The 15,424-nt window shown below is 45.7% G+C and overlaps 1 protein-coding gene across 5 annotated transcripts in view; it reads left to right on the forward strand.

Annotated features, from left to right (window-relative positions):
- Positions 1–15,424, forward strand: part of WDFY4 (WDFY family member 4) — a 255,952-nt gene that overhangs the window by 37,092 nt on the left and 203,436 nt on the right. For all 5 annotated transcript variants that reach the window (XM_043926461.1, XM_043926460.1, XM_043926457.1 and 2 more), the window contains exons 6-11: positions 1,645–1,834; positions 4,162–4,351; positions 6,365–6,522; positions 7,973–8,425; positions 9,480–9,584; positions 11,180–11,370. In XM_043926461.1, coding sequence (XP_043782396.1) covers positions 1,645–1,834; positions 4,162–4,351; positions 6,365–6,522; positions 7,973–8,425; positions 9,480–9,584; positions 11,180–11,370 — 1,287 coding nt within the window. The remainder of the gene's footprint in view (positions 1–1,644; positions 1,835–4,161; positions 4,352–6,364; positions 6,523–7,972; positions 8,426–9,479; positions 9,585–11,179; positions 11,371–15,424) is intronic.

The following is a 15,424-nucleotide window of genomic DNA, read 5'->3' on the forward strand; positions in this document are numbered from 1 at the left end:
CCCATCTTTCCTATCTTCTCTAACTGGCAGAGACTTTTCACGTAACTTCTCACCTCTCTCCCCTACCCCTTTACCGACAAGTTCTGCTTTCTCAGCTTCTGGTGTGCTGTGTTCTCCAGAAAACTCCTGTTGCCTCTCTAGTGGAGGCGGGGTGCTGTCTGTCTCACTTCTCTTTGTGCCTTGGCCAGGGTATCACATGGAGCAGGTACATGGGACCATTTGGGAACTGCCAGTGCCGCTGTCCACTGAACATGCATGTTCACATCCGCATCCACGTTAGGCCAACGCTCAAGCCAGAATTACCAGTGGGTATCTCATGAGTTCTGCCAGATTCCACTTATTCAGGGCCATCCCCTAAGCTTCACTTGTTACACATTTAGGCCTCATTTGCCCACATATAAATCATATTTTGAGTGGTGGTCAGGACACAGTACTGGGTACTGAAACAAGTCTTTACTGTGTGGTTTCCACGTGCTCTTCAGGGAATTAATGTAGCCCTGTCTTCAGTGGTCCTCTCTACGTGTGGACAGAATGTGAGCCAGAGCGATACCACCTCAAGGTTCTTCAGAGTTTCCTTATTTCATCCCACAAAAATATACGGAGCTCCTCTTGGGTGCATCTCTGAACTAGACCCACACCCTCTCATAGAGATGACAGAGAGATGGAGAAGCCAACTGGGGAGACCAATCACAGGAATAAAGGAGCAGGGTCCAATTTTTTAAATGCTCTGATGGAAAACTGAGAGATGTGCTGGGAAATGAGAGCCGGGGACCTGACTTACGGTTGAGCATAAGTGGAGACACTTCTGAGGAAATGGCATTGAACCAGGGAGCTGAAGGTTGGGATGGAGATGTGAAGAAGGGAGGAGACAGGAGAGGAGAAGAAACGGCTGGCCAAGTGAAGGGTCACACGGCCACCATCACCTGCCATCTTCAGGGGAGACCAGAAAAGGGGATCTGTCCCCAGTTCCATGACTACCCAGCTGAGACTCCATCACTGCGCAAAAAGGGGCTCAAGGATTTGGACAGAAAGAGCTTTCCATATTAGCCAAAGTGGAAGAGGGTCCCCTCAAGACCACCAAGAGCCAAAAGGAGAGTGCGTAGGATAACGTGATGGAAGAGGCAGGGCTGGGCCATGCAGAGCTCTGGGAGCCGTATTAGAGTGCTTGGTTTCCATGCCAGTGCACAGGAGGTTTTCAGGAGGTAACCATAGGAACAGGGGATGGGTGGGGGCAAGAAGTCCAGCTAGGAAGTTACAGGATAACGCTCGTAATCTTACGGAGAAGTAGAGGTTGAGTGCCAGCCAGGGATTCAGGAACATGACTCTCTTTTTAAATAGCACCGTTAATTCTGTATTTTAATCACAGGTGGCATTTTCTGCATTTCTATATAATAAGACACTTCTCTAAGTCAAACATTTTTGTGCTATTCTGGAGTGGAAAGGATAACCACTGCTTGTACTGGGTTAGGAGTCCACATTTTCACCCTGCCACCTTTTTATAGGTGGCTGTTGACCATACCAGTCTCAGGCAGAGGGTGATCATCCACAATTCTATCTCTCCTGCTGAGACAAGGAAAAGTAAGGAAGAAATTCATTACAGGAAGGAGGCTTCCTAATCAGAGACTTTGTATTTTTCCCCCTCAGATGTTGCTCAACATTTGCGGTGAGGCTCAGGGTCTGGAGGGACTTCTCTCAGGAAATGAGCTCCAGTCTCTCATGATTGCCACGACGTGTCTTCGGGAGCACAGCTGCTACTTTTGGAAGGAGCCCACCTTCTGTGTGCTGAAGACCATCTCCAAGGCCCAGAATGTTGGCGTCATCCAATACCTACAGGGTATGTCCCTGGGAGACCAGGGATGGTCTGTGGGCACACTTTCTAGAATAAGACTCTGGGATGCCCTGGCAGCATTAGCATAGATTCCAGGGATCAAAAAAGAGATGAACAAACAGGGTTTTCACTGATGCCCAATTATGCCTAGTAGGTGACCCTATATTACTTAGGTCCATTCACGGCAGGGCTTTTACTGTTCATTTTGATGATCCATTGGAAGGGAGGGGGAAAGGCAACTTATTTACTATACATACTGTCAAACACATACTATGCTGAGCTCATTTGTATATTATCTAATTTTTTTGAGCTAGATATTGATGAGTAACGCCATTTTGTAGTGAGGAAACATGATTAAGCGTGATAGAAGAATTTGCCAAGGCTCCCCAGCTAGTGAAGAAGAGGATCACATATTAAACCCGAGATGCCCAATTCCAGTTCCTTAGGTTCTGCTCTGGACAGTGTGTGTAAGAGTTAAGGACTTAGATTCTGAGGTTAGACAGCCAGGCTGTGGGCTCCTGCCCTGTCCTCCTAGCTGAGTGACCTTCAGCACTTTACGCCTGTGTGCTTCAGTTCCTTTGCCTGTAAAATGGAGATAACAATCCCGCTGATCTCAGTGGATTGTTGTGATGCATTAATGAGTTGGCACATTTGAAGCCCTCAGACAGTACCTGGCAGTGGATGCCCCATTGGTCAGCATCCCAGCATCATTACTTGGCTGTGATCAAAGGTTGTACCCTGAGGGAATCAATGCTTTAGCTGTCCCAGGACTTCCCTTAGCATTGTCTATCTCCCAAGGACTCAGGTAATGCTGGGAAGCACGGACACCACTGTGGCCTGCAGAATCTTGGGAAAATGTACTGGCCTCCGTTCAGGTGCTGGCCCACCGTGGGGCAGGGAGGGAGGCTCTGCAAGGATAACTTGGATGAGTAGGTTTTAATAAAAGTCTTCAGCTGACCTTCCCACCACCGTTGTTCAGCTTCACCAGCTGAAGTGCCTCTTAGGAACATAACCATCCATCTCTTGGGTTAACTCCAAAGGATCTGAGCCTGCCAATGTGACCTGCTTGTCCACAAGCACTTGTCCTATGACCTGTCTTCTTTCTGGGATCTCTCACCCCCTCTTATGTCAGGGGGTGAGAGCTGGGCACACACAAGTCCCCCCTCTTACTGTAACTGAGCCCTGGGATGAAACATCATCCCCAGTTTCATGACTGAAATTTCCCAATGAAGTTATGGTCCAGTGGTAATAGTGTAGGGCTGAGCCAGGCCTGAGGTGCTCAGCAACCCATGCACCCCTCACAGACTAACCCCGCACAGGGGTTTCTCGGAGACCCCTGAGAAAAAGCTGCCTGCCTTGCTGGCAGGGGTCTCTCACTGTAGTCATTATTCTCAGCTGGAAAAAAAAAAAAGCCATGTTATGGAGATCTAGTCACCTAGAGTCCTGTGCCCAGGGCCCCTGCAGGGGAATGAGTATTTTCCATGGGCCTATAGGCTGAGGAGAAGGCCAGGAAGTGAGGACTAGGTTGGTGTTTCCCTGCCAAGCCAGCAACTCTCAGTGCTTCCCTGCCCAGCATGCAGTCTTGAGATCGTGTCCTTGGCCTCACAGGTGAGGGACTGAACATGTCTTATCTCTAATTTTGGGAGACACTTTTCCTGAACACTGGCGTGGCTTTCCTGGCATTCAGAAGAGGCTTCTCCTAATGAAAGAGCCCTAAAAACAGTGATCCATCAAAATGCAAACCCAATGGCATCTTTCTGCTGACTCAGTTCTTCCCCTGGCTTCTCACAGCTCTGGGGTAAACAGTGCATTCCATAGCAGGCCGCATACCAGCTGAACCGTCTTCTGCCTTCTACCTTGTGGAACACACTTCCGGGCTCCAACCCTCTGGATTCTTTAGCAGCTGAAACACACCATCTTTTTGCCCATCATCTTCCCACGTGTTCATATATCCTTCCCTGCACTTTTCATCAAGCTAATTTCTGCACAGCATTGCTTCCTGAAGGTCTCGTGTGACCCTCAGGTCTTGTGTCTTACATCTTGTTATTTAATGGACCTGCATCCCTCTGCATGCTGGGAATTAGGGGCAGAGGGCTAAGAGACTTTCTTCCTCTTCCTTTTTTACTTACTCTCCATCTGGGCCCCAGAGTGTGGCTCTCAGGATGACACTTCTCAGAGAGGAGGCTTCTTCTTGATCCAAGAGTCAGCAGAAGTGTTTTGGATGAATTGTTATTCACATCTTGACATACAATTTAAAGTCAGGTGGGGAGGGAATGACCACGGCAGCAAAGCTATTGTCTCTGAACTCAGCATGGGTGTGTTTCCCCCTACAGCCATGGATTGCATCAAGATCTCCCTCCAAAACCTCTCCAGGCTCGTTGACACCCTCCCCGCTCCTGAGGTGAGCGAGGTAGTGAGCCTCGTCTTGGGCTTTGTGAAGGACTCCTATCCCATCTCCTCAGCTCTGTTCCTGGAGTTTGAGACGGGGGAGGGCTACCCTCTGCTGCTCAAAGTGTTACTTCGGTAAGTGGCTGTGCTTGGTGGGAAAGAAACGGCGGAAGCTGAGGCCCTCAGAATCACATATGGTGCTCTGGAGAAAGATATTGAGGCTTCTCAGAATGTCTTCTGAAATACAAATCTCCATAGATGGTGTCCAGAGAGACTTTTATTGCAAAAGTAATACAATGTGCAGCTGAGTTTGAAGCTACTTCTTTAGGAAACCAATGGGTGATCTCAATAATAGTTTTACCAAGTCCATTTGGTGGCATGTACTGCCGGCATGCCTGCTGCTCTGACAGTCACCTGTCAGGGTCTACATCCTGTTTGGAAGGCTTTCTAGGATGGCTGTGATGAGCTCTGCCAGTATGATGAGGGGCAGGAAGTGCCCACAGATCAGCAAACATCAGGACTAGCCCTCTACCAATGACTGGTAGAAGCTGATGGATATACACCCAGCAAAGTTGCCCCTTGAGTGGGATAGCTCTACTTTGCCTTCCAGAGTCCCCAGGAGGACTAAGCTCCAACTGCTCTTGCTTGGTAATGTTCCTGTGCTGGCTTCCTTCCATTCCCTGTCTCAGAGGGCCTTTCCCCTACTGTTATTCTCAAATTATTCATCCATGGGAAACACACAAAGATGTGACTCAGCAAAATCTGGACTAATTTCCTCCACTCTGAATTGCTATGTCCTCTTCAAGTTGGGTCCAGGGATTTGATAAACCAAGGGATGGAAGTGAAAGAAACTTGGGGATGGCCCAAACTCTTCCACTGGTTATGGGGAAGCTCTATAAGGGCAAAGCCACAAAAATTCCCTTGGCTTAGCTCTGAATATGAGCAGCGTTGCTCATCTGCAGGGTGCAGATTACCATTGCGCTTTACAGATTTTGCTACAGTCAGGCTTTTAGTCTAGAGGGATGACTCGGATAAGGGGACTGAAATCCCAAAGGAATGGAATTAGATGACAACAGCCAGAGGACCTTCCTCCAAAGGCACACACAGAATGAATGTCTCTATGTGCTTAGTCTGTCAGACTCAGACTTAGTCTTCAACAGACTCAGTCGTGTCTGGCTCTTTGTGACCCCCTGGACTATATAGCTCACTGTAGCTGTCCATGGAATTTCCCAGGCAAGAATACTGGAGTGGGTTGCCATTCCTTTCTCCAGGGGATCTTACCAATCCAGGGATGGAATCCAGGTCTCCTGCATTGCAGGCAGATTCTTTACTGCCTGAGCCACCAGGGAAGCCCAAGGAACGTCTCTACAAGAATGCCATATTTTACACGAGTCTGGACCATCACTGACTGGTGACTGCTACCATGGACGTCTCTGTCATAGCAGTTCCTGAATATCTCTTCGGTTAAATGGCTGGTTGGTTTTCCCCAGACTTCTTGTGGAAGGCAAGAGGGAAAATAAACTGTTCAGGGAATGTCAGAAAAGACCCAAATCGGCTCATTTGTTTTCCTTTCTGCCTTAATGGAAGTCACACTGCGAACACTTTTACCCTTGACATGACAATGAGACTTAAGAGACCATTCTCCATGAGAAGAGCAAGGCAGCCCACTACACATAAGTAGGTGAAAACGAAAGAAATACCCACCCTTGAAATAAGCATGAAGAAATCTAATAAAGTCCAATTATTTCCCATGGGGTTTGTATTGTTGCTCTTCTGAAATATCAAATCTCTCATTTTGGGAGTGCTTCTGCCCTGTCAGTGCCTGAAGCCCATACATTTTGGGAGTCCTACCACGGAGAGCAGCTCTCCTGTGAGCAGATGCTGTGGCTCTTCACAGGTTTCTCTGTATTGTATCTCTGCAAGTCCTTATATCTAGGGCTGATGCTTGCAAACAGAGTGACTTTTATCCACCAACCCCCCCTGCCCCGCCCACCGCCATGCCTTCTGGTGCTAAACTGGTGGAGATCTTTGGGGTCATGCCGAGCATTGTGATCTTCATTGCCTCTGCCTACCTGTGAAAAGCACCTTGAGCAAACCTGGCTGTTCTGTCCAAGACATCCAGGGAGCTGGTCTCGTCTGTCCCCACAGGTACGACGGACTGACCCAGAGTGAGGTTGACCCCCACCTGGAGGAGCTTCTCGGGCTGGTGGTATGGCTGACAACCTGTGGGAGGTCAGAGCTAAAGGTGTTCGACAGCATCACTTACCCGCAGCTGGAAGGCTTCAAGTTCCATCACGAGGCTTCTGGTGGGTCTCTGGGCGTCTCTGGGTGCCTTGTGCCCTGACAAGGCTATGCAGATCATTTCCTGATTCTCTGTGCAGAAACAAACATGTGGCACCTGTCAGTGACTCAGTAGGGTCTGATTCTGTCATGCCTTTGGGGGATTACCTATGTATTTAGAATCTCTCCTTTATACATTTTCCCAAATGCCCTGGGTGAGACTTAAAGGAAATGTTTGCTCAAATAATGGAGACAATCTGTGATTTCCATTCTCACCTCTGATGTGACTTACTCGGTGACATCTGCTTGTCTAACAGGGGCTGGTGGCCCTGGAATAGCAACCCAGGCTCAGAGTCAGTGCCTCCTTAGTTCTATGATATTTTGATTGATTGATTGACTGATGAATTCAATCAACTTCTGTCCAGCAGCCACTCTGCACCATGCTGGAAACCACGGTGAACAGGCCAGGTGTCTCTGCTTTAAAGATTCTCTACAGACACTGTCACATAAACCCCAAGCTATAATCTATTCAGTAACTGGCTGATAAAATAAGAACAGAGGTGACACTAGGGGTGAGGTTTAGCTCTGCCTGGGTCAGTCAGGAAACTGTACAGAGAGTCTCATTCAAGAGAGGTTTCAAGGCAAAGGATGGGTGGGCCAGGAAGGAAGGAGGGGGACGAAGTGGAGGGTAAAAAGCTGTGGGGCCAGTGTAGGAAAAGCCACTGGATGTGACTCCAGCAGACACACAGGGCAGTGTGTGGATTAGAGAGGAGTTTCAGAAACATTTCGAGTGTCTGAGGCAGAGAGAGCTGGAAATGGAGAGTTCTGTGAGGAAGTGTCTCAAGGGCAGGATAGAATGAGACTTGACCTTGTATCTGGAGAGAAAAAGGGGGATGGTCTTTTTATTTAACAGCTTGTCTAGAAATGAAACTGACTTTGCTTAGTAATCTTTAACATCATTTGATTTTAGCTAATTAAAACCAGTCCTCCAGCCCTGTGCTGCCCAATGGAAATATAATGTGAGCCACATTACATAATTTTAAATGTTCTAATTACAAAATTGTAAAAATTAAGAAGAAACAGGTTAAATTATTTTTCATATTTTCTTTAACTCTATATAGCCAAAATATTACCATCAAAAATGTGATCATACAAATAACCGTTAATGATTCTTTTCATCGTGTTCTTTTCTTTGTGCTATGTCTTAGAAATCTGGTGTGTATTTTTAACTCAGGCACGCCTGGGTTCACAGTTGCCACATTTCAACACTTAATCAGCCAGCACATCTTGGACAATGCAGTTATAACCTTACTCATACCCTATGCAGATGGCTTCTCTGGACTTCTGATAGATATTTACTATAGGAATTAGAAAGTAGAAACTTTAAATGGCACATCCTCGTGATAATTCAATCACATATTTCTAGGCATAGTCAGGAGAAATGGCTTGCAGGATGATTCCTTTTTGCATCTTCAGGGGTGACTGTGAAGAATCTTCAGGCCTTTCAAGTCCTGCAGAATGTTTTCCACAAAGTCAGCGACCCCATCCTCTGCACCAAAGTCCTGTCATCCATTAGGACCATGTGGACCTGGAACGCCCGCAACTTCTTCCTGCTGGAGTGGACCCTACAGCCCATCTCACAGTTTGTGGAGATCGTGCCCCTGAAGCCGACCCTGGTGCAGAGGCACTTCTTCCAAATGCTGGAGGCCCTGGTGTTTGAACTGCGTTACGTGCCCCATGAGATCCTGCGGAAGGTGCAGCGCCTGATCCAGGAGAGCCCAGAGTCGCTCTGCACCCTCGTGGCCCTGCAAAGCATCCTCAGGATTGCCGGTGGCGACCCGCTCTTCACTGACATCTTCCGGGACTCGGGGTTCCTGGGTCTGCTGCTGGCCCAGCTGCGGAAGCAGGCCAAGATCCTGAGGAAGTCAGGTGCCTCCCTGGAGTGTCAGGAGGGGAAGTGGGGAATGGGCCGGGGTCAGTGTTAGCTGGGCCTGGTCTGTGTGCCAGCCTCACCACCCATCAACATAACAGAGAGAAGTGAGTGTGCAAGAGTCGCCTGGTGCCATGAAGGTTAGAGAGAGTACCCTTGGGATATGTGGCTTCACAGAGCAGGCAGCCTCCCTGTTTTCCGTAACTTGCTTGCTCTTCCCCATGATAAGTTGAGAGGGCTAGGTGTAACTTTAAGCCAACTCATGGGCTAACTCAGGCCTGATGATTTCTAAGCTATCAGATACCTCCTGCACAGGTTATTGTCTGCGTGCGTAGATGGGTAGATGGGGCGACAACACGACAAGGCCTCAGGAATGCAAAAGGGAAAGGGCTTTCAGAGAGGCCTGAAGCTCTGGGTGGGGGAAATGTGTGGGGTCAGCTCTGGGGTCTACTGGAATATGACCACCCTGCTCACATGGTGCTGTAGGGCCCAGTGATCTCCCACTTGGAATAGAGGTCAACAACCAGGGCCTTGCTGGCCCAGCTTGCCCCTCTAAACTTGGCCACACTTTTCTGTGCCTTGCTGGGTTGTATACCCATGGCTTCTTGGAAGCATCCCCTCACCTCTGCCTCAAGAGTGCTGGCCTGGTTCTTTTCCTGCCTAACCATGCCCCATGTACATACCTTGGATTTTTCTATAAGCCTTCCAGGGAACTCTGATGCAATTCAAGTTGGAGAGCTTCTGATGTAGGGATTGTAGGGTCACATCTTACAAGTTGGGATGCACACTCCTTTACAATGGAAGCATGATATTCATCTTTTTTTAAGAAGATAGACAGTGGACATGTCAATGGACATGAGTTTGAGCAAACTCCAGGAGACAGTAAAGAACAGAGAAACCTGGTGTGCTGCAGTCCATGGGATCGCAGAGTTGGACATGACCTAGTGACTGAACAACGACAACAAAGAGGATAGAAAAGTAATAGAATTGGAGATTTGGGGCCATATCACATGTACTTAAATTTTGTTTTTCATTGTTTCTTAAATATGGCAGGAAACAAAGAGTTCAATCCTGGAGTTCAAGATACAGAAAGAGAACTGACTTGTGTGATGCTGAAAACTGTGGTCACGCTTCTGAAAGGGTCAGTTAGGAATGCAGGTGAGAATGGTACCAAATTCACATTGTGACTGCTTGGGGAAACACTGACTATTTCCTGATGATTTATGTCAGTGTTCAAAGGCTATATCCAAAGAATAGCCAGCACTATGGCTGTGGCTAATGTCCATTTACTGCTTTATGTCTGGTGATCATCAGTAAATTGGTAGACACATCAGTTGACACTTTTTACTGTTTAGGTTGCTAAATAAGGTTGTGAGTCAAAGAGTTATCTTAAATTTATGAGACCACAGAAACCCCATTTCTCTCCAGTAAAATCTTTTAATATCCTGCTGCACTGATTATAGTTGCATTTATAAAAAGATTCGAATTGTAAAATATTGTCATCATTTTTAGAGATATAATTTGATGTGCTTCTAGCCCATGATGGATTTCGTAGCTTCATTCATTAAAAAGAAAAATTTAGCTTCCTGAGATCACGTGGCTCTCATGTTTAAAAATACATGCATGTATGTTATACTATGAAGCAGATGCATCAAAAAAGTGACATGAGTGGGTTTGGTGATCTGGTGCATCTTTACCTGGGGCCCTCACAGTCAACTATACCAACTGTGAATGACTATTTCATTATGGGAGAGCATCTCTAATGGGAGACTATAAAAGATTTCCTGGAGGTTCTGGCTAAAAGGGAGATACATATTCCTAGGCTCCCTCCCAGAGATCTAATTATCAGGTCAAGGTAGAGCCCAGAAATCTACTTTTAAACAGGCCCCCTAGGTGATTCCATGTAAGGAATCCTTGGCCCATAATTGGGAAATCCTGCTTCATGGAGTTGACCAGCTCAAATCTACATCATGCCATTTGAATGATCCAGTTACTTCCTGGTTCTTATTCTACATGTGATTACTCCAAAGATCAATCCTGGGGAAGAAATTCTTAAGATTACTTTTAAACAAAAAACATACCATTAGCCATATTTCTTTGATTCTGCTCCCCCACCATCCCAAGAAACTGCCTATGAATTAAATTCATTCTTAAATTCTGGCTTGCTTTCAACAAGACTTTAGGCAGAGATAAGAATTGATAAGATAAGAATTGCCCTCAGACGGTAAAGCATCTGCCTACAATGCGGGAGACCCGGGTTTGATCCCTAGATCGAGAAGACCCCCTGGAGAAGGAAATGGCAACCCACTCCAGTATTCTTGCCTGGAAAATCCCATGGACTGAGGATCCTGGTAGGCTACAGTCCCTGGGGTCGCAAAGAGTCAGACACGACTGAGCGACTTCACTCACTTCACTAGATTAGGGAATTATGTGGAAATAAGTTTCAGAGGTATGTCCAATTAAAGTTTATATTACTTAGAAAAGGGGGGGGGGAGCGTGGTTTCAAAAGCAGAATTCTCACTAGAGAAGTAAGCGGTTTTTTTAAAAATTCTCAGCTACATAGTTTCTCTATTCCTCTTCTTATTTTAACAGTAAGTATTGATTTTGAAAAAAAAAGTTTCTAATGGGTGGAAAAAACACATACATATGTAGCCAAACAAACTTGGAAATTGTAAAGAAAAGCTGTCCTTATAATTGAAACTAAGGTGCCAAGGCACCCATCACTCTAGCAATACTGTCTGTCTGGTCCCCAGTTGTCCTGAAAGACCACGGCATGGTGCCCTTCATCAAGATCTTCCTGGATGATGAGTGCTACCGGGGAGCCTCACTCAGCATCTTGGAGCAGCTCTCAGTCATCAACGCCGAGGAGTACATGAGCATCACTGTGGGCGCTTTGTGCTCGTCCACTCAAGGGGAAATACAGCTGAAACTGGATCTCCTGAAGGTGATGTCATGTCCTCCTTTGTGATGGGCTTTCCTATGGACATGCAGCAAGTGATCGGCATTTGCCCGTGCATTCATTCCTTCACTTGGTCACTTATCATACAGGTAGAGTAGTACTAGCTGCTGTCACAAATAAATCCCACCTACTCAATAGCCTGGCACATTAGAGGTTTCTTACATATGGTCCAATCAGTAATTGGGAGGAATGTCATTCAGGGACTACTGCCACCTAGGCATCTAATCCAGCCAGCAGACAAAGGAAGGGAGGGCAAAGGAAATGGCACACATTCTTTTTCTGGCCTAGAACTGGTGCGTGTCCAATTTTCCTTGGGCAGGATTCACCTGGATGCATGAGGTGCCAGGAAATGTAGCCCCTGGTTGGGCAGTTACTTCCCAGCCACACTGTAAACTATGGATGTGGAGCCCGAATCGCTGGTGGCCGAGCTGCTGCCTTGTTGACTTGCCCAGCCTTTAGTGAGCATCTACTAGTTACCAGGCCTGATGCTGAGTGCCCAGGACACACAGTTGAATGAAACTCAGCCTTTGCTAACTGGTAGCTCTAGACTAGGACTAATATTAAGTAAGCAATCATGGTGATGCAGCATGGTTATGCCCTGGTAGATGCTGAAAGCAGGCTGCCATGGGAACAGAGAAGTAGAAACCAGAGTTGCCTTGCATGTTTGAGGAAGGGTCACAGAGGAGCAAATGTCTGAACTGGGAAGAGGAAGCCAAAGGCAGTCAAAGGCACAGTAACAGTGGTTACACAAGGAGAAGTCAAACTAGGGTGTCACCTTTGGACAACAAAGAAAAGCATATATTTTTGTTTTTATAATATTGTTAAACATCATCAAATTGTCTTAAAATAGTTAAAGATGATAATAAGTATCATCAGCCTTACAGCTCTCACAATTTTCTTTCTGTTCCTGCTTTTCCATTTCTTTTGTCTGTGGGGGCTTATACCTTTAACTAAAATACCCTATCTTTTGTTTATGGCTGTTTAAGAGAAAAGCAGACTGAAATGCAAATATCCCCCAGGGAACTGATTTGGGGACCTATCACATCTATCAGACCTATCACATCTGCAAAAGAACCCTGTATGCAATACACACGCCTGTTTCATTACCATGTTATACTGGACCACTGGTGAATTTTGTATAACACAAAGTTGCTCTCACTTCCAAAATTAAACCCTCAAATGTATTTAGCCATGACTATGTCAGTACAAAGCCATTTTAACAGTTAGAGAACGACATTTAGTTTATTTTACCTACTTAATTTCTCAGCAAAGCCAGTGTCAGGCACTGATGTAGCTGTATTCATGTAATCTGATGACCTAAGCCTGTAGAGCTCACCTTAGCCAATGTGTCAGGAGAAGCCCACTCAAAAATGACATTTTAACTATAGTTATTGTGCATTTCATAGATGACAAGAATCAAAACAGTGATTTAATCACAGAGTCAAAAAGTCAGTGAAGGTAATGGAACAAAAAAGGAAAGTTAAAGGTCTTTTGAAAGATACTGGAGTTCCATGGTTATGTGAAGCAACAGGTCTGAAGGGAGCATGTAGAGGGGAGATTAAGGGAGAGAGATAGCAAGAATTAATGAGAGTTTATAGTTGGAAAGCACCTTGGCTTCATGTGGTCCAGTCCTGACGTGGCAGTAGAGACAGACCTGGAGAGATTCTAATACTCAAAGATGAAGTTGAATTTGAGCCTGACTAGTGACTAAAAATTTGGTGGTCTTTTCTCTTCACCATGCTCTTTGTTGAATTTTTTTCTCATATGTCTCTGTTCACCTTAATTTGAATGAGGAACAGGGAAGGAAGGGAGCAAGGCAGTCAGGACTTTGATTTTCTATGAATAATTGGAATCCCTAACTGTACCTGGCATTTTCACATTTATAGTCAAACAGATCCATGGAGAGGAAAGTTTTGGAGAATACAGTGTTTTTGTGCCTATTACAGAAAAACTCTCTGCTTTGCTCCAAAGTTCATCTTGCTTATCTGATAGCCCAGAGGCACCTTACTGGAGTGTCAGACCTTCGGTAATAAGGCTGAATTTCCAGAATTAGCAATGTGAAGCCATGGTGTTTTACAGATTTAATATCATTTCAGTATCACACTACCAAGAGAGTACATTAGGGATGAATACTGTGTGAGCTTTTTTAACACAGTCATACCCTGGGCTTCCCTCATAGCTCCGTTGGTAAAGAATCCACCTGCAATGCAGGAGCCCCAGGTTTGATTCTTGGGTCAGGAAGATCCTCTGGAGAAGGGATAGGCTACCCCCACTCCAGTATTCTGGCCTGGAGAATTCCACGGACTGCATAGTCCATGGGGTTGCAAAGAGTCAGACACGACTGAATGACTTTCACTTTCACTTTCACCCTGCGCTCAATGTGCTGACTTCTTCCTGGGTACCAAGTTACTGCTGGGCAGTGGGGAGGGTGCCTGGAGCCTCCATGGCTCTTCTGGGGCCAGGCTGATAACACACTGAAGCTCTGGTGAGTTGTGGGGAAGGATTGGGTCCGAGAGCCTGTTCCAGCCTTGCCCACCATCGAGTCCTATGAGCAACTAGCCAACATTTGCTGGAATCTGATATGAGATAGGCCTTTGTTCTAAATCACTTTGGGAACCCCTTGGGAAACAAAGATGTAAAAGTAGTTCTGGCTAGATTTCCCTTTTTGGTCCCTGAGAGTGTGCCTGCCCTGTGCCTGCAAAGTGGGTCAGATGTAGAATGAAGGGGAAGTGATGGAATGTGGGGACCTCAAAGGCAGGACCTTCCACCCCACCACCTGATAAAGGTTTGCCATCTCTGAAGTATACTCACATCATGGTGCCACCCTCGCTTCCTTTCCCTGAGAATTAGCCAGCTGCCCTGGAGGAGAAAATTCCTCCAGAAACATGTGACTTAAGGCAGTTGCTTCCAAAAATCCAGTGGTGCTTCCATACCAATACAGAAGCACATGTGACTTCACCACCTAATTCTGGCAAATGATAACCGAGTTAAAGAATAATGTAAGCAAATGAATTTCCTCTCCACGGCCAGTGGGACCATGATTGGGTTATGCACAAATTCAGATTGATTTGCTAATATACATTTAGCTGTTCAACTCTGAGCTTAATTGCATTACCTCACCCGTCTTCCAGCATGACACATGGAAAATTATGAGGAATAACAAATAATAGAATGTGAAATAAATCCTGTTAGTCCTAACATAGTTAGCGCTTTGCAGCAGACATCCATTTTATAGATTCAAGCTGGAGGAATACTAACTCAGAGACGATGACATGGTAACTGAGTTAAGGAGGAGAAAATGTGCTTAACGCTGACCTTTCTTGAAATGTGTCAACCCTAGCCTGATTACTTTGACTTCAGCTGATTAAATTTACTCCCTTCCGCAGACTTGCAAGCCTAGGTGATGCATTATCATGCAAAGTTGAATGACAGTAATGGAGACCCTCCTCCTAGGCCCCCAGTTCCTGACAAATCGTTTCCCGAAGTAGCGCAGTATTTATTTTCCTTTATGATAGAAATGTTTCTCTTTAGTTGCTATGAAATTAAGTCTTTGTAATTAGATTTTGGACTCTTTACTTTATGACTCTGCAAATATGAAATTAACCCCATCCCAAGAAATAATAGAGAAGCCTGAGTTCTAATGACATTACCCCCATTTTAGATAATGACTCTGAATTTAATAAATCAAACAAAGCAACAATTAAGGACAGCCATTCCTTTTTTTCTTCCCCCCTCCCTATAGGAGGAGAGAAGTGCCATCTAGGAATTAAGGGGATAGACCCTCTGAGAGACACAGATCATAAGGATAGCTATTATTGTGTTGATCTCTTTTTAAAATATCTGCTCTCAGCACTTGGAATGACGGAGATCTGTTGAGCAATATTTGGTATCAAACTGGATAATTGGAAGGTGGTTTCTTAAGGGAATAGGGGAGTTTTAGTGGTCATCTAGCACTCAGACAATTGCTTATAATCTGATTAGTTTTATTTGTTAATCATTCTCTCTTTTGGGTGTTTATTTTGTCACGTGTCATGTGATA

Source organism: Cervus elaphus, chromosome 15 (genome assembly GCF_910594005.1).
Source record: "Cervus elaphus chromosome 15, mCerEla1.1, whole genome shotgun sequence".
NCBI classification, from domain to species: Eukaryota; Metazoa; Chordata; class Mammalia; order Artiodactyla; family Cervidae; genus Cervus; species Cervus elaphus.